Genomic DNA, 15,663 nt, shown 5'->3' on the forward strand with positions numbered 1-15,663 from the left:
TGAACCTAAGGAGGTATTTAAGCACATTTGTACACCTATTTCCCATTATTTAGACCTAGTTTTCTCCATTTTTCTGATTTTGGCCGAATTTTGGGAGCTTTCTCTCTCATTTTGCCTCTCAAATGCCACCACCATTCTCCTCTGCAAAACCTCCATAACCACCATCACAAAATCCATCATTTTTTCATCTACCAATCTCATTTCATAAACACAAAGCCTCAACACTTCACCGTCCACCAATTTCATATACCGTCATCAAGCAAAGAGAAAGAAGATGAGTCTAACATTATTTGAGGATCACAACCACCACCACCTTCATCATCACCATATCAAGACCTCCATGAGTTGATTCACATCATCCTCAACTTAAGATTCACTAGTCACCTATTTACCATCTCTTTATTTGGATATTCATAAACATGTTAAAGCTTGTGTATTTGACTATGAATGAGTAGTTTGTTTGTTGAGACTAGGGTGAAAGCCCTAACCAATCTTGTATGACATTGTTGTAAATATTGTATTTGATGTATTTTCATTAGCACTCTAATATGTTATTTCAAGAGTTGAACATTCATGTGTGAGCTTAATCAATTTGAGTATGTTTGTTTGTCATAACATAATGAATGATTAGGGTTTGATTAACCTTAGTTATTTGAAGCATGATAGTATATCATATGTGCATGTTAGAGTTGTAAACTACAATTATTTAGAGATTAACATTGTTGGTTTACATGATTTATTCATCTCCAAACTTTATGCACTTAGGGTAATGCATTACATACCTAGCGGATTGACATGCATGATTTAAGTAGTTAAGTACTACACCCGAGAGTGGTTGCTTGATACTAACAAAGAAGATTGTCCCTTGTCATACCCGAGAAGGATACAATGAGAGCAATTGGCTAGTTAGAGTGACATCATTCACTTTAGAGACATCATTGTTCAGAAGAGAAGTTAGAGGTGGAAACCTTCAGTCCTAGTTCTCATCCATTTCATCACATCTAGTTTAGTATAACCTAGTTTACATTTCAAGTAATCATTTAGTTTTTAGAAGTAACACCACCTCTAAAACAAATTTGAATCACTACACCCAGCTTGCATATATCCAACATAAATTTGGGTTCACTTGTGAGTTTTGGTTTGTGACTTGTATATTTGTATATTCTTCTAACATCTCTTAGATTTTTCTAACTAGATAGAGTTTTTCAATCTCTTAGGTACTCACAATTCTCCTACATATAACTTGACCCTTATACTTGAGGGTGACATTTGGTTCAAAAGTGACCTCATTCTTTAAAGAAAAAAAAACTCTGAACTAGTGAAAAAGGCTGCAAATATGTATTGGCATCTTTTATATATTATGTGCTTGCAACACGAACTTTAGTACGGGACTGTGATAAGTACACTCTGAAAGAATTTAACGAAACAAATCCCAAAACAGATCGAGCTTATGTGAAACTATGTTGTTAATCAAGTTTAGAAACTACACTCATCCAGTCATCCAAACGCCGGGGTGACCACCTTGTTCACCTCAGCCAATTAATAATATCCATGACAGAGGAAACCATATGCATTAGCTAGCTACCTGGCTAGGCTTGCACAGATCAAGTAGCGAGCCCTGTGTATCATCATTATTGGGAGTTTGAGACCATGCCAGTTGACAGAGGATCAATGAGCACCAGTAGGATGGGAAGACTCGATATATATATCGATCGACGATGAAAGAGGATCAAATTAAATTAGTTTTGGATAAATTACTTGGATTGCAATCGGTTAACTAATTGATCAGATCAGATCGAGAAGTTGACCAATAGAAGCTTATAACTGGCCTCCAGTGTAGGTTTGGCCAAAATACCAGTTGGGAGGAGCCACATTGTTGGAGATGAGAGAGCGTCCATCACTGGTTTTGATCTTGAATGATAGGGATTGGCCATTAAGATAGAAGTTGCTTTGCCAATTCTGACCCCAGTTCCGGGACATGGCCATCCAACCGTTGCCACTTTTCGAGCCTTTAACAGACACACTCACTACATCACCAGCTCCACCCACATTGGTTATGAGCACTAAATTGAAGTAGGAGTGCCCATTGATTGTAAATCTGATTCCACCCTTCTTGCTACAACCAACCCTGCATCCAGCAATGCAATGAATAATGTTGGCACATGCATCGATCCAGATAATATGCCAGGTAATTAATTAAGAAGACATATACATATTAGTGAGATTACTACTTCAGCATATATACCTTCGATATTGCACAGGAATAATTCCAGCTTTGGATTGAGCAATGTGTTGGAAAATAGGCTGAGATAGATCGAAATGGCGCAATGGAGGATTACACCAGCCTCCAGCGTTGTTAGGAAGAGCGCTGTTTGGTGGGCAGAAATTAGTTGCAGTTACTAATATGGATCCTGGTAAGCACCATTGTTTGTCATTCACACATTTAATCTCATAGCAACCTCCACAACTCAACCCATTATTGAACAAAGCAGTACTCAGTGCAGCTGTGTTTGTTCCATACCCCTGACTGTAAAGGTTTCCATAACCACATGCCCCACCTGCGAGGAAGTGACCCCAAAATTAGTTACAATGAATCTAGCTAGCTATATGATGATCGATGAGCTCAATTATATCAATAATCTTACCCATCGTCCCTGAAGCATCACTACCTCCATAGAAAGTGGCGTGAGCATTTGTCCACCCAACGCCAGAACCCTTCACAGTCTTTGAAATGGTAAGAAGGAGAACAAATATGATGCACGTACGGCATTGATCCATGATTAAACTGCAGCGTTAAAGTAGCTAGCTAGCTAGATGGCTGTTTAGTTGATGGGAGAAAAGAGAATTGGTCTAGTGGTTTGTGATCGAACTGCGATGATGAATAAAACGGCTGATGGGATCGTTTGGTTTTATATAGATGTGAATATATATATGCAGGGGCAGGAAGAATTTCGATCAAGGAACAGTTATGTATAAATTAATTAATGGCCAAAATTTGGAATAAACAAACATGGACTAACAATAAGTATACCGACAGTTTACTAACCTTACGAGTAATTGAAACTAGCTGATATATAAATCAGAAGCTCGCTGAAGAAAGACTAATTAAGTATAAAGTGGCAGTTTGCGCCCATCCTGGCTCAATAACATTTGACCCTCCTTCAATAAACCAAGATTTCTTAGATAATGCCTGAGAAATAGTTGATGGATAGTTCTATCAAATCTGAACTATGTACAGTAGCTAGTAGACACCATGATCGGAGTTTGATAGTGTACGTATACAATCACTGGTTTCAAATTCAGAAAATTGAAGAGAGACAAGAGCTGGGGGCCTGGCATGGGCCTGACATTTGTATTCTGCAACTGTTCCTTTAGAATGAGTACAATCATAATAAATCGAACGATAAGTTTAGACCATGCACCACTAGTAGTACAAGCTGTGGATTATTATCCTACAATTAAAATGGGGTACAAGTATATAATGTATTACATTATTTGCATACTCAGATAGGTACTTTTTATGCTATTTAATTCTGGTTCAATTTTCAATTACGAGTAAGTATGGTGTAATAATGGAGGAACGTGCCCCTATGGCTAAAAGAATTGATTAAATGAATTGTTTGATCGAAATGCATAAGCAAGTCGGCAAGTGATCATGTTAATTGATAGGGAAAAGTTCACCATAAGAGTCTGAACTTTGGTGCACATGCCAACGTGATACCTAAATTTTTAAAATTATCATCGTGATACTTGAGTTCTTATTTTTGTACTAATAAGGAGCCTACCGTCTATTTTTGAGAATATTCCGTTAAGTTTTATATAAAAAAAAAGTTCAATCAAAGTTTGTTTTAAATCGGACAGAGCGTAGGGGGCCCATAATTGTGTTTGTTTATTTTGATATTAAGCACTAAGATCTAACCTTTGTACTTTAAGGTAAATAATTAATTTTATCTAAAATTATTGAATAATTTTATACTAGATTAGACTATTTATCATTCTAGAAATTAACATATAAAGAATTTCAAGAGGAAAAGAAAAAATTGAAAATGCTAGAAAATTTCAGAAATAATCTTAAGTGTTTGAAATTCTTAAGTGTGAGCTCAGAACACCGTCTATATGTTTATATATAAGTGTTTGAAATTCTTAAGTCCCCAGGTGGCGGGCTATCGACTAGGAGTGGATCTTAAGATAATTAGTAATTTATTCAGTCCCCAGGTGGCGGACTACCGCCTACGTGTAGATACTAAGTTAGTTTTTACTTCTGGTCTTTTGTTTTCAAAGGGTTGAAAATAGTCTAGGTTTTTCTAGCAGTTTTCAAACATTTTTCATGATTAATGCATCAGTGATTCCTCCAAGTTTAAAGTAACCGAAGACATGTTGAAGGTTAGTTCTTTTTTTGAGGAGTGTTTGGAAACATGTAGTTTTACCTAAAGTATATCTAAATTTTTTAAAGAAGAAAGTTTGAGCTTAAATTAATTTTTAAAATGGTATTTTAGTATTTTGCCTTAGTTTTAACAAAATTGATACCAAAAACTAACTGAGATCTTTGATACCAAAATATAACTTTAGGTACTGGATTGACTCTATTAAAAGTTCGGGTATCATATTGTTCGGTGTGCAAGAATTGAGGCACCAGCTAGGAATTTAACTCTAATTGATATATATAGCTAGCCTCCCATAGTCAAACTCAGATGACAATTTATAGTAATTATTTGAAGCGTAATATTGAGAGAGTATAACCGACGATGCATACATGAAAAAATGAACCAATAACATTAAGAAGGTACACCACGTGAGATACAAGGGTATATATAATAATTCTCTATCTCCATTTCCTCTCTCTATCATTTCTTGGCCAGCCGGCCGGCATGAATCTTTTCTTTAATCACGTTTTTGTATTATAAACTGTATATCTCACTATGATCATCTTTATGAGATCAAATTGATGGCGCCCTCTTATTTTAACAAGTATCTTAACGTAGTATTTCATAATTCAGCTATAAAATGGATCAGCTACTTACATCCCGGCTTGAATTTAGTCGTTAACCATTTTTGCATTGCGAATAATCAGATTAATAGGCACCAAAACCCCATTATTTTCATATTTGATATGATTTTTTAGGTTCAATTTATTACATAATTATATTCACCTAAATATGCTAACACCCTCCTCCCAAACCCTAGCGGTGGTGGCCTGTGAGAACAAGTGCCCGGTCCGGTGGCACTCCTTCCCGGCGTTGTTGTCGGACTGGGAATGTGGACCTCATGTCCAATGTGTGGTGGTCTTGGAGTTTGTTTCGCCGATGTGCGGGAGGTGCGAGGGTGGCTTCTATCGATGCTGTGAGGGGAGGTTTCGCTGGAGAAGGGCAGGGGAGGCAGATTGGAGGTGGCTGGAATTGGAGTGGTTTTCTAGTTGGTCTTTTGCTTCGGTGGTGGTGGGGTTGGTTTTGATCTTGTTTGGGGTGCTTGGTCCCGATTTAGGCTTTGTGATTATCCGAAGACAGGTTGAGGGGATCGGCGTTGGGACACTATCGGGTCGATGGATTGGTGGTACGGTGGTGGGCGTGGCAATGGTAGGACAGATGGTGTCAAAGGTGTGGACTCTCTCGTTGCCGCTTGGTCCTTGGGTCGAGGCACTCTCTTTGGGCCCATTTTAGTTTATTTATTTATTCATGGTTATGTTTTGTGTTTTCGGTTTATTTTGGTTTCAGTTTTCTATAATTTCCTACTCTAAGTTAGTAGATCGAGGTGAGGTTTGGTCTGGTTTATGCACTTTGTGTGCCGGGTCTGGCCTAGGATGACAGTGAGTTCATGACATGGTCAAATAGTCGCAGCTTCCTAGTGGCATGATGAAACGTAGTGTCGATAGATGGTTGTCTTCTTGTAGCATATTGAGAGAGTGATCTTAATTAATACTCTTTATGTGTTTGGTTGTATGTGCAAACACTGTGAGTATTAACTTTCTAAAATATGTCACTTTTGTAAAGAAAATGAGGATACCCAGATGTCTGGTATGTCAACTCTTGCTAGTTGGTGCATGTTGAAATACATAAGATTAGGAGCAGTGGCGCAACCAGGAATTTTGATTCACTGGTGCACGATGTAAATATTTTTTATGTAATACATATGTATTATTGTCATATCGAGTACGAGTAGTATTTCATATGCATCGCATTATTTACAAATAGAAAACAAAAAACTGAAAATGCAACATTTTTTTATATAATTTAATTATGTAGTTCTATATATATACATATATATAACTAGTGTAATTAAGTTATAATAGTAACTATATTTGGGGTCTTAAACCCTTCATTCGTTTCACAATTAGTTCTGTATCACCACTAGCCTTAATATATAAAGATAGTTGAGATCCGTCCTAAAAAAATAGTTGAGATCAAATCATTTTTAAAGGTTCTAAAACTAAAAGAAAGTATAATATTAGTTATATATGCACGCATTGTTGTGAAGGGTTACTGGTGCAAAACCAAAAAAAGAAACGCTAAAGCTAGGTGTCGAACTGTGCACCAGCTATTAGTCATGAGAACTCCAAACCACCAAAGTAAATAGACAAACATGTACTTTTGCCAACTATAAATTATATCAAAGGTTACTGGTGCACATGAGCTAGTAGGCTTCAATGTGGCTCTGCCACTGATTAGGAGAGGCTCCTGTTAGTCAGGTTGTTCTCTCGTTACTAATTGTTCGAGGTACAGCCGCGTCAGCTTTTACCTAAAAAACAATTCTAACACCCTGCAGGTATGTACTTAAAAGCAATTTGGTGCCCTAGGCACATGGAAATGGAATCAATGGATGATGGCCGGGGGCAGGCATTTCGCTTTGACCTTAATTATACAGAATTTGTGATATAGTTACATGCCAATTGCCATGCCTGTTATCTGACTTTTGACACCAGCTGCTACTACTAGTACTAATTAAGAATTTATCAGACTTTTATCTAGAGATCGATCTTGATAAGTTGAAGAGAGATTGTGGAAAACTTAACTACCAAAAATTCAGGATCTTATGATCCTTATCAACTCCATCGAAAGTGAAAGCATGTGGCATACCGTCTGTCAAGCTCAAAGGATTATATATTTATTAGGATAGAGAATCACATTAATTGATCTTCCCACGCTATACTCCCTCTGGTACAAAAGAAGAATCTGGCCTTTAATTTTTCTGCACTTTATCGTAAGTTCTTAACTGTAACTTTCTGTCACATTCGTATACAATTTTGGGTGAATTATGATGCAGCTCGGGCCACTTTTGAGTAATCCAAACTTTAATTTACGGGTTAACAAAGCCGATTATGTTCTACAGCACTGATGCATCTACACATAACTTCCGAGTCTTCTGTAGTATGTATCTAGCTACGAGCTAGCATATATCTCTTACAGCTTGATTATTATTATAATGATTTTTTTCGGTTTCATGCATGTAATAATTGAAAAGCTAAATTAATGTTGCATGGTACCATAATTACGATTACGTACTAATACAACTAATGGCATCCATATATATATGGTTATTTGTCAGTTTGGCCAAGAAGCCAAGTGTCATAAAAGTCTTACTTGCATCATGGCTCATATTACAGCGAGATTTCGGCGGGGCTAAGAACCTTGTGTACTATGAGAAAGTGCACCATCTCCGATCACCTAAAAATCATGAGAAAACAACGTCAAGAGAGAAGGCTGAGTTAGCCGGCCTTCAACTCTCCGATACCTAAGTCATCTACATAATGAGGTATAGTAGATATGAGTAATGTGGAGAATAAAGGCTTACTTATTGGAGAATGGGGAACACCTATTTATAGGCTAAGAGAGTTATTGATACTAAAGTTACCAAACTATTCTTAGTGGACATTGTAGGACAAATCACATGAGTAATGGGCTTTTGGGCCTAACTGGGTCCTAAACTAGTGAAGTAGGGCTCTGATGACTATGAGTTAGGTGAATAATTATGATACTAAGCACTTACAATGAGGGTGGTGTTAATAAGTTCCCAAAGGTCCAGGTCAAGAGACTCTTTTGGATGAAGAGTTTATCAACATATGAGCATTGGGAGTACGAGCCTAAATGGGTGCTGGAGCACCAAATGACGGCATTACCAGTCACCCAAAACCCCCATGCAAGAGACGGGATAGACCGGGTAGCGTTACCTTGTGGTTAATAGCCACAAGCTCTGACCAACTGTGCTATTCCAGCATGTGGAAAGAGACGTGTCCAATGATGCAAGGTCCCAAATAGATCGTATAAGGAGATAAGTATGATCCCAGGAAGATCGAAGTCAAGATATAGAGACGAATGTTATGATCTGGGGGAACATGTGGCGGCGTATACGATGTGTGGTTGCCTCTGGGTCAGTTTAGAGTGCTAGAGTGCTTACATACTCGTGCATGGGATCAAACCAACACGATGTTGGGGACTCACCTTGATTGGCATGGCGATGTCGTGCTGATGTGCTCGTATTATCCTATAATTATATGCCTCATATCCTTGATTTATATGTTTAGTTCTCTAACTTATTATTAATTTATGTTATTTTAGTGTGTTTATAGGTTTGTGTCAAAGAGAGAAGAAAAGAGGCTAAAATGAGCTAACACATATTAAATGGCGATTATGAATTTCATTGTCAGAATACGCCTGTGTAGATTCCTCGGCAGAAAATCAACAGAGAAAAGGAGGATTGGAATCAAGTTCTAATCAGAGAAATTCGAAAAAGAATCAAGTCAAAACTAGTGGAAGAGAACTGGGCTCACCAATGTATGATTTAAAGGCTGCTAGGGCTCCACTGCGCCGTTGAGATGGCAGAGGATGACGGCGGCAGACACGGTGGTGGAGTTGAAAAAGAAGGAAAAACCAAGCCAGACTTCAATTTGTAAAATTAAAGACATAATGAATTGGGTACTAGGATTAGAAGATAGACTCACCAACTGGAATCAAAGAGGTTCGGCGGAGATCAAGGTTTTGCCGACTATCCACCGGCTGCATTTCTCTGCCTTGATTTCGATCTGTTGAGAAACGAAGACGTTTCTGTGATCAACGAGCATGGTTGTGTAGAGATTGATGAGGCGAATCAGATGGTGGAGATGCATGCGTGAGTCTTGCCTTGGCGGCGGAGCTAGGCGAGAAGAAAGATAAGTGGTGGTGTCGGTCTCGGTGGAAATCGCTGAGAGAGAGAGAGAGTCGAACAAAATGGGGAGAAGAAAAAGAAAACGTGAAGGAAAATCAAGAAAAGGACATGGGCTCGGGTCAACAAATGGTCTAGGCTAGTCTTTCTCAAGTCCATAAACAAAAACCCAAAACTGATTTTCAGAAAATAAATTTTAAAACATGTAAACTTTAGAAATTCATAAAAATAAAACAGAGCGTCAGAAAAATATTATGTGAACACTTTCGAGCTCGTGGCGACGTGTAGCTTAATATCGACTTATTAAACTACGTTTACAACATTTAAAATAAATACCGATAAATTGGTCATAATGTGTCGGTAATCGAGATTATAAATCTCGGGTATTACAAAAACATAACAAAACCATAGTTCTATGAAATGAGTGTAGCCACTAAGGACCCTTCTTCTAGCGCCAAATATTACGGCAATATTCCGGCGGGGCTAAGAACCACGTGTACCATGGGAAAGCGCACCATCTCCGATCACCTGAAAATCATGAGCAAACGACGTCAATGGAGAAGACCGGGTTGGTCGGCCTTCAACCCTCCGATGCCTAAATTAATTACATGATGATGTAGAGTATGTAGGAGTAATATGGAGAATTGAGGCTTACCTTGTGGAGAGTGAGGAGCACCTATTTATAGGCTAAAACAGTGATTGAAACTAAAGTTACTAAACTAGTCTTAGTGGACCTTGTAGGACAAATCACATGAGTAGTGAGAATTTGGGCCTAGCTGGAACCCAAAGTGGTGAAATAGGGCTCCGATGACTATGGATTAAGCGAGTAATAACGATGGTAAGCACCCGCAATGAGGGTGGTCATATGCAATCACATCTGAATATGGTTGAAGATTGTTCATCTTTTGATTTTCTACTTTATCAGTTTAACGTATGTACAAATCGAACTATTGCTCAAGGGTTGGCAATGGGCCAGGCTTGGCCCGCTACCACCGGACTCATGGCTCAAAGATTGTTTTTTAAATTTTAAGACCGGGTCAGGTTTGCTAATAAAATCAAGGTCCACGAGCTATACATGGCCTCAGGTTTTACATGATTTTTTGGGCCGGGCCGGGCTTTTTAAATGGGCTGTGTTGGATCCATTATATTTATATGTAATGTATATTTATTAAGAAAAAATAAAGAAAAAAATAAAGATGTGGTAATTGTTAAACTAAATATAATACAAAATATAATAAATATAACTTAATAATTTAATTAATGCCGATAACTCATGATTGTTTTTGTTCCTGAAATTCAATCGATCTAACTAACCCAGGACTGGCAGATTTTGTCTAGACTCTAGAGGACTTGCGCGCGCGACATTGAAGCACATTGCTATACTTCCTTAGAAAGAAAGAAAGATCACTGAAGTCGATCAATTTTGCAATTTCCCTCCTAACCGTCGAAAGAAAAAAAATGTGTCACCGCCAACAGATACAATTAATTAAGCAGAAAACATTGGATTTTGTTGCACATAGATTCAGAACTCAGAAGGATGATGCTTCTACATACCACACACCAGTAGTGTATATGCTTTCCAGGCATGACCCGACGGTGTGAGGGCCGTTCAATGAAAATAGTCAAGCTAGGCTACGGCTACTTAAACGCCTGTAGGTCACACACACATTTGGCCATTTGGGTATGCAGTCATACACTAATACTTTCAAATAACCAACAATAATTAGCATTTTGAAGGTGAAACTGCAAGAGTTTTGGACAATTATTGCCAAAGGATATTGAAATCAGGAGAGTATTAGTGACATGTGATTGTAATTCGGACCACGAATAGTCGAATACATTGTCTCTGTCTCCGGCCTCCTACTACTAGTTAATTATGATCTGAATGCTGGATGGTGGCTAATGGCTTCATGACACTATATTTGCCAGCTGCTGTAGTTTTGGATGTGGTACTGCAGGAAGAAGCAGCAGCCGCCGCCGCCGCCGCCACCACCTTGCCTTTCTTATTAACTCTGCTGCAAGTACGTGCTTTAGGAATATTATGATCTATAGCATGCATAGTGGCTGATCTTTTCTCCATTTCACGTCTCTGATCACCTCCTCTCCTCACAGTGATCATGTTCCGTTGACCAACTTGACTATGATTCAAAATATAATGCAACTTATTCTCATTATTATTACCTTTGAATTTACCACCAACAGTTACTGGTACTGGCACGGCGTCTAACCCCATCAGTTTGGCTACTACACCTGGTTTACACCATACCACACTCTCTCCTGCTAAAGTTGCTGGCAAATGACGACAGTACAAAGTCCTCATGGTACTGCTACTTGCATCAAAGTATTCATGACTCGTTGATGTGCCTACATCTGAGCTTCTTCTGTGATCACGATGAGCTGGCCGCCTTGGCCTTTCCTTTCCTACCATAGCAATGTGATCATTCTGCAGATGTAAGCTGTTTCTGAAGGAAGAGCGGTACATGGCATCCCTGCCATCAAGAGAGAAACGAGGGTACTGATTCAATGCATTCCTCGCAGACCGCAAAATATCAGAGTTATTAACGCAAGACATCCTACCCGGTCCTCGCACTATTAGTCCATTCATATCGACATTGTAGTGATCATCGTCTTCGCGGACCTGCTTCAAGAGCTGCAGCGCCTTCGATTTTCTTGCAATCTCCTCTTCCAAATCTAACTTCAATATCATCTCCTCCAACGTTGGCTGCCTTTCCATTTCCTGAGGACCATGTTGAGCAGCAGTATTTTGCCAATGTTTATTACAACCAGACTCGACATTGACCGTACCTACTGGGGAGGTATGCTGGTTGAGGATAGAGGTTGAGCCATCGTCGTTGCAGAAGTTTCTCAGGCCTTTCTTCATCTTCAATCCCAAAGAGTTCTTCAAGAGAAACAAGGACACATCTCTCATTGATAGCTAGAAAGAGCACGCACCACCGCTAGAGGATCGAACTAGGAGATGGATGCGGATAAACTGAGGCACGCTAGCTAGCTAGCACATACAAATTAAATTAGCTGAATGGGAGCGGTGTAGAAATTTTAGTTGCATAGCTCAGGCTAGTTAGCTGGCCTTCAATATTAATAGCATTCACATGACAAAAGAGAGCTAGCCAACCTTCACAAGAATTCCCCCTGCAGTCTGCAAAGCGCTTTTGATATATATCAATCAATATTCCACTAGTATTATAGCTAATGCTTATTAATGTCTCCATCATATATCATATGAATAGGTACACAATATATATGGTTTAAGTCGGTTGCGCTGCATGATCAACATTATTCACTCTCTAGCTACTCTGTGAAGAAGGTAAGTGAACAGGATGAACTAGCTAGCTTAAAGCATCAAATGCCCGCAAGGGTCCATCACCTGAACATGCAGGATTACTAATAGCATGAGCGGTGCATGCATGGCCTCTTACCTTTACACTGTTTACCGGTGAAACTTTAATTTGTGCATACCTCAATGTGCATGAAGTCATGAACAAACTGGGTTGACGGATCTATGAACGAGTTTTTCTTCCTTCTTAGGGGAGGAACCGAAAGCATCACAAGAAGTGTATACTCTCACCCAATTGTTAAATCCAAAGCGAAGTCCCTTAAAAATTACAAAGTAAGTAATTCGGCTTACTTTTCCGTCAATTTTGTTTAAATTAGCTAAAACTTCGTACAAATAATTATGTAATATATGCCTAAATATTGAATGACTTATGATGAAAATGATTGAAAAATGAGCTAAATAAAGATATTTCGCTCCGAAATTTTATAATGAAGCTTTGCTTGGAATGAAAATTGTGTATATAGGGGAATTTTAGTATAATTAATGTGTACTATGCATCAGCTTTATCCATAAATTCTAAAATATGTCAACTTTATCCTTTAATTATAAAATGGGTAATCAAATTAGGAATATTATCCTCGAACTTGTAATTGAGTTGATAAAGTTGTAATTTTTATTTACCAACTTGAGTCGTTAATATATTAATATTAATGTTGAAAGTTGTAATCAAGTATTAAAAGTTGTAACTACAAGTTTGAGAAGTTGATTACCTTTTAAGGCTTCTCATAAAAAGGTCACTATCTAATACCTTAATTAGAAAAAAGTAGGTGACATTTTGAAAATTATAAAAAAAGTCAGTTGATCAAAAGCTTTAAACTATTGCCCATGAAGTTCGAAAAATTTGCACTAATTGCCACTGTCTTATTTTCCCCTCCCTCCCTCTCCTTAAACCATCCACAATTCCAGAACTTCAAAACTCAATTTCCATTACGAAATCAATCCAAGCGATGCATAACCTTTGACCTACCTCGTCGATGGCGACTATGACGACGGCGAAGAAGAAGCTCTGATCACTTTGATTCTCGATCTACTCCTCTTAGATCTGAGAGTGCATTAGAATCTCACGTAGCTTCAGTACACAATGCCGCTAGGGCCCTCCATCTCTGCCTCCCTCAACGCCGCTCGCAAAATCGAGCGTTTGCCTCTCGATGAAATCCTGATTTGGACATACTGGCGATAACGACCAGGACAAAGGAGTAGGGCCAGACGTTGGTATGACGTGGAAAGAGCCTTTGTTTAAGGAGAGAAAGGCAACTGGCGTGTGCGAACTTCATTCCTTTTAGCACGGTTGAGATTTCCAAGGGATTCTGGGTTTTCCATGTGTTGGTCTTGCATCAGAAAAGCTCGTGTGAGAAGTCAAAATCACACATAAATTATGTTGTTATAAGAGTCACACCATTAGTCACAACTACCGTCACACCATTAACCACACAATCACACTATTACTCACCATATTACTTTCACACATAGAGACACAGTCACATTGGTAGTCACACATGTAGTCACACTATAACTACCAATGTGACTACTTATGTTATTTGTAGTGTAACTTGCAAGGCTCACCAGAAAAAACCTAATGAAGTTAGAGAAGATGGTGAATGGGTGCCCAAAGCAGTTTTATGGGTGGCCAATTAGAAAATCTATGCTTTTATTTAACTTCAATTTTCTAAATTCCTATTGTGACGTCTAATCGTGTGACTACCAGTGTGACTCTTAGTGTGGCTATTAGTGTGACTACTAGTGTGACTCCTAGTGCGGCTATTGGTGTGACACCTAGTGTGACTCCTAGTGTAGCTACTGGTGTGACAACGTCAATGTCGATATTTGGATTATATTAGTTTATTTGAGAAATTCAAGATCATATACCATACAAAGGTTCGTTATTTCTAACCATTCTAATCTTCTTCCTTTTTTTTTCCACATTTTCTTCTCGTCACAACATAGTCAGATAAAATAGTCACAAGTGTGGTCACACTACCAGATATAATTACAGCCACAATGTCGCCATTGTGACTACCAGTGTGACCTGCAGTGTGACAGTATTCACAGGATGCTGAGAGAAATTTGTAAATCTGCGAAATCATATTAAAATTTCAAAGGAGATCGGTATGAATGTGTTCTGAATCAAGAGAATAGCTAGATTTATGGAGCATTGGCCTCCGGTTTCGCTAGAAAAGCTTGGAACACCACCATGGATTTAATGTGCTCTTATGAGGGTTTCTGGGCCTTTTACGGTGGTCGGTTCGAAGTGGGTATGATATCAAATGAATGAGGGAATAAATCTTTCCAACAGTACCAACCACGCTCAAACCATCGCAGAATGACAAAGTTATGACCGAAATTAGAATAAGAAAAAAAAATAAAGAGTGCGAAAAAAGACAAAATAGTCAGGAAAAATAAAATAAAAGTGACTATTTTATAATTTTATTTAAAAGTTGTCATTTGGTACTAATATATAATTTGCCCTACTTTTTAAAGGGCAATGGACTGAATGGTGGGTAGAACATCATTGAGCCACTACTTCACCACAAAGATATTCACGGAACCAAGATTTTAGCCAATGCCACGAGAAGAGAGCTGCCACAAGCATGAAGGATCGGAAAACACATCAACTTTATAATTAGGGTGAAATTACAAACCGTCAAAATTGAGCTTTAAAACCGGATTGGCCTCGTACTCGTGCTATTCATTAAATTTTGTTTATAAGTATACTTCTTTTGTAATTCTGTTAAAAAAGCAGGGTATTTTTGTCAAAAGACATTGGTGAAACATGTGGCTTTATAATAGTAAAAATTATACGGTTATAGTAAAGACTAGATAGGTTGCCCACGTTTTGCTAAATTAATTCACAATCATATAATTTTGTATGGAAATCGTATGAGGGTGGCACTAACTGGATGGCTATATCTGTTCACTTGTTTTCAACTACAGATTATTAACAATCTTAGTTAGATTAATTGGAGCTATGATAGAGAGCCAAAATAAAGGAGATGTCTGCCTTAGATTTTGTGTTGCGGAATTTACTGATATTCTCATGCTAAGGAGAAAATAATGAGCCGAACATAGGAGTCACTAAGCATTACATAATATACAAACATTTTTTTTAGGAAACTGGTTTTGGTTGCAGTACAACTCTAACAAATTGACTGATAGTATATAGATTTTACCCTGTGTTT

General features: G+C 38.2%; 1 protein-coding gene across 1 annotated transcript; it reads right to left on the reverse strand.

The window, feature by feature from the left end:
* Positions 1-1,389: 1,389 nt before the first annotated feature.
* On the reverse strand, positions 1,390-2,830 carry LOC126789564 (expansin-A1-like). Its single transcript, XM_050515760.1, has 3 exons — positions 2,646-2,830; positions 2,246-2,558; positions 1,390-2,128 (listed from the first exon to the last, which is right to left on the reverse strand). Exons 1-3 carry the CDS (start codon positions 2,776-2,778, stop codon positions 1,819-1,821), a joined length of 756 nt encoding a protein of 251 aa, XP_050371717.1. The 5' UTR covers positions 2,779-2,830; the 3' UTR covers positions 1,390-1,818.
* Positions 2,831-15,663: the final 12,833 nt, after the last annotated feature.

Source organism: Argentina anserina, chromosome 3, assembly GCF_933775445.1.
Source record: "Argentina anserina chromosome 3, drPotAnse1.1, whole genome shotgun sequence".
NCBI lineage: Eukaryota > Viridiplantae > Streptophyta > Magnoliopsida > Rosales > Rosaceae > Argentina > Argentina anserina.